We start from the raw sequence: 2,752 nt of genomic DNA on the forward strand, positions 1-2,752 counted from the left end.
AGCAGCTGTATGATCTTTTTTGATGGTGGGAGAAGAAAAATAGCTTGTCTTTTATATTTAGGGTACTATAAATAAAATTTAGATGAGGGGATCTGTGATAAGTAGGCAGGGTATAGGGTCCAGAGGCGATTATGTCTGTCTGCATAAAGGACCTAATAATCTCTTCAAGTACAATGACAAGAATTGACAGCATTAGTTTTTCCTTTAAGGGAATGTATGAGAGATATATAGTGCCATGTTTGTTGCAAATGGATTTTAAAATGGACTGGAATGCTTTAGTAATTTTTCTTTTCACCAGCAGGTTCTACTGAAAAGAAAGTTGAACATTTATCCCTGAATCAAGAAGATAACACTGCACACCCTATCCGGAATGGTAAAGCAAGTCCAGTATCTAAAGATCAGCGGGCCAGAAAGAAGATGTTAGAGAATTCATCAGTACGGGGTCAAGTGCAAAAGGGGAATGATGACTCTGAAAGTGATTTTGAATCAGACCCCCCTTCTCCTAAGAGCAGTGAAGAGGAAGAGCAAGAGGATGAAGAAATTCAGGGAGAGCAAGATTTTAATGATGATGATACTGAACCGGAGAATCTGGGTCATAGGCCTCTCCTCATGGATTCTGAAGATGAAGAAGAAGAGGAGAAACATAGCTCTGATTCTGAGTATGAGCAGGCTAAAACAAAGTACGGTGACATGAACCCTGTCTGCAAAGAAAAACTTGGCAGTGAACCAACCCAGGACCCTATTACAGCTCTCCTCACTCCAACTCATTTATCTGCTAATGCTGGGGTAGACACTCCCAAACTGGAGTTTGATGTGTTTGGCGCTGTCCCCTTCTTTGCAGTTCACACTCAACAGTCCCAGCAAGGAGAGAATGAAAAGAACCTCTGTCAACAGATGTTTCCTACCAGGGGACTAGAGCAAGAGGAGTTTGATGTATTCACAAAGGCGCCATTTAGCAAGAAGGTGAATGTACAGGATTGCCCTGTAGTGGGGCCGGAGGCGCATATTCTCTCTGGTTGTCCCAAAAGTGTAGATATATTTGGCTCCACTCCCTTTCAGCCCTTTCCCACATCCACGAGTAAAAGTGAAAGCAAAGAGGACCTTTTTGGGCTTGTGCCCTTTGAGGAAATAACTGGGAGCCAGCAGCAGAAAGTCAAACAGCGCAGCTTACAGAAACTGTCCTCTCGCCAAAGGCGCACAAAGCAGGATATATCCAAAAGTAATGGGAAGCGGCATCACGGCACACCAACTAGCACAAAGAAGACTTTGAAGCCTGCCTACCGCACTCCAGAGAGGGCTCGCAGGCACAAAAAAGTGGGCCGCCGAGACTCTCAAAGCAGCAATGAATTTTTAACCATCTCGGACTCTAAAGAGAACATTAGCATTGCATTGACTGATGGGAAAGACAGAGGGAATGTCCTACAACCTGAGGAAAGTCTGTTGGACCCCTTTGGTGCCAAGCCCTTCCATCCTCCAGACCTGCCATGGCACCAGTCACATCAAGGCCTGAGTGACATCTGTGCTGATCACAATGCTGTCCTGCCTGGGCGGCCGAGACAGAACTCACTACATGGGTCTTTCCATAGTGCAGATGCATTGAAAATGGATGACTTTGGTGCCGTGCCCTTTACAGAACTTGTGGTGCAAAGCATCACACCACATCAGTCCCAACAGTCTCAACCAGTTGAATTAGACCCATTTGGTGCTGCTCCATTTCCTTCTAAACAGTAGATACTTCTGATGGATTCTTGGTATTAACTCCTGTTTCAAGAGTATGAATAGTTTTATGAATTTTAAAAGAAAATTTATTTGTATATCTCTTTATATCATTCATTCTTACAAGTCAAACCAGATAGGTGATTTTTAAATAAACCAAATAGAAAAAGGAAGTCTCCCTACAGAGTAGTAACCGGATGCTTCTTCCAAGCAGGAGGAAAAGGAGCTGAATTCTGAATTGAAAGCTCTAACAGTGGGTTTCTGCTGTTGACACTGGGACACAGAAATGCAAGGGGGCACTTGCAGTGAAAGGTCAAGGGGGCCGAAGGGACAGGAAAGTTGTATCATTTTTCTTGGTATTCGAATATCACTTAACGTGCATATCCAGGCTCATTGCAGATCCAGCATTTAAAACTAGGCTGATTTGTACACATACGTTGCATTTGTGAACTTTAAGGTCTCAGATTACTTTTCACTGTTTCTAATTTTCACACAGTGAAAAGTAATCTAACTTGTAAAGAACTAGGAAGATACTATCTGGACAGTATAGATGTCAGTTCATATCCCTTTCTCTATAAAGCAGAGCCAGAAGTAACTATTGTGCCTAAAACGCTGTTGCATTTTAAAAACAAGTGCCATTAATATGGAATATCTAATGACAATTATGTGAAATAATGCATATGTTAGCTTAATTTTGTCCTTCTGCAATGTATACATATTTTAAAATATGTTGTACATGATATATACAGTTGTCAATAAGAAATAAACTTTTAAAATATGGAATATCTAATAGAAGCCTAGAACAAAAATATGAAAAATATCTGGCATTTGAAAAATGTAAAAGAAAAACAGGAATGAAAAAACATTCAATACTTTAGAAACACTGTATATGTTTTTAAGTGGTTTCTTGCCAAAACCTTTTATTGTCATGTCCCTAATGAAGTAGATTATTGGGAAAACAAAAAATCTAAGAGTAAAAAAAAGGATATATAGAAATTTTCAGGAGAAAATTCAGGTGAAAAGCTGAATTTTAAAA

The 2,752-nt window shown here is 40.3% G+C and overlaps 1 protein-coding gene across 1 annotated transcript; it reads left to right on the forward strand.

The window, feature by feature from the left end:
- Window positions 1-282: 282 nt before the first annotated feature.
- LOC104870012 (putative BMP-2-inducible kinase-like protein) lies at window positions 283-2,526 on the forward strand (the record flags this gene model as incomplete). Its single annotated transcript, XM_010635408.2, has 1 exon — window positions 283-2,526. A coding segment is annotated over one exon (1,449 nt), but the record flags the coding sequence as incomplete, so codon positions are not given.
- Between the last annotated feature and the right edge of the window lie 226 nt (window positions 2,527-2,752).

The sequence above is a fragment of the Fukomys damarensis genome, unplaced genomic scaffold (assembly GCF_012274545.1).
Source record: "Fukomys damarensis isolate Sample0158 unplaced genomic scaffold, DMR_v1.0_HiC HiC_scaffold_6, whole genome shotgun sequence".
In the NCBI taxonomy this organism is placed as follows: domain Eukaryota; kingdom Metazoa; phylum Chordata; class Mammalia; order Rodentia; family Bathyergidae; genus Fukomys; species Fukomys damarensis.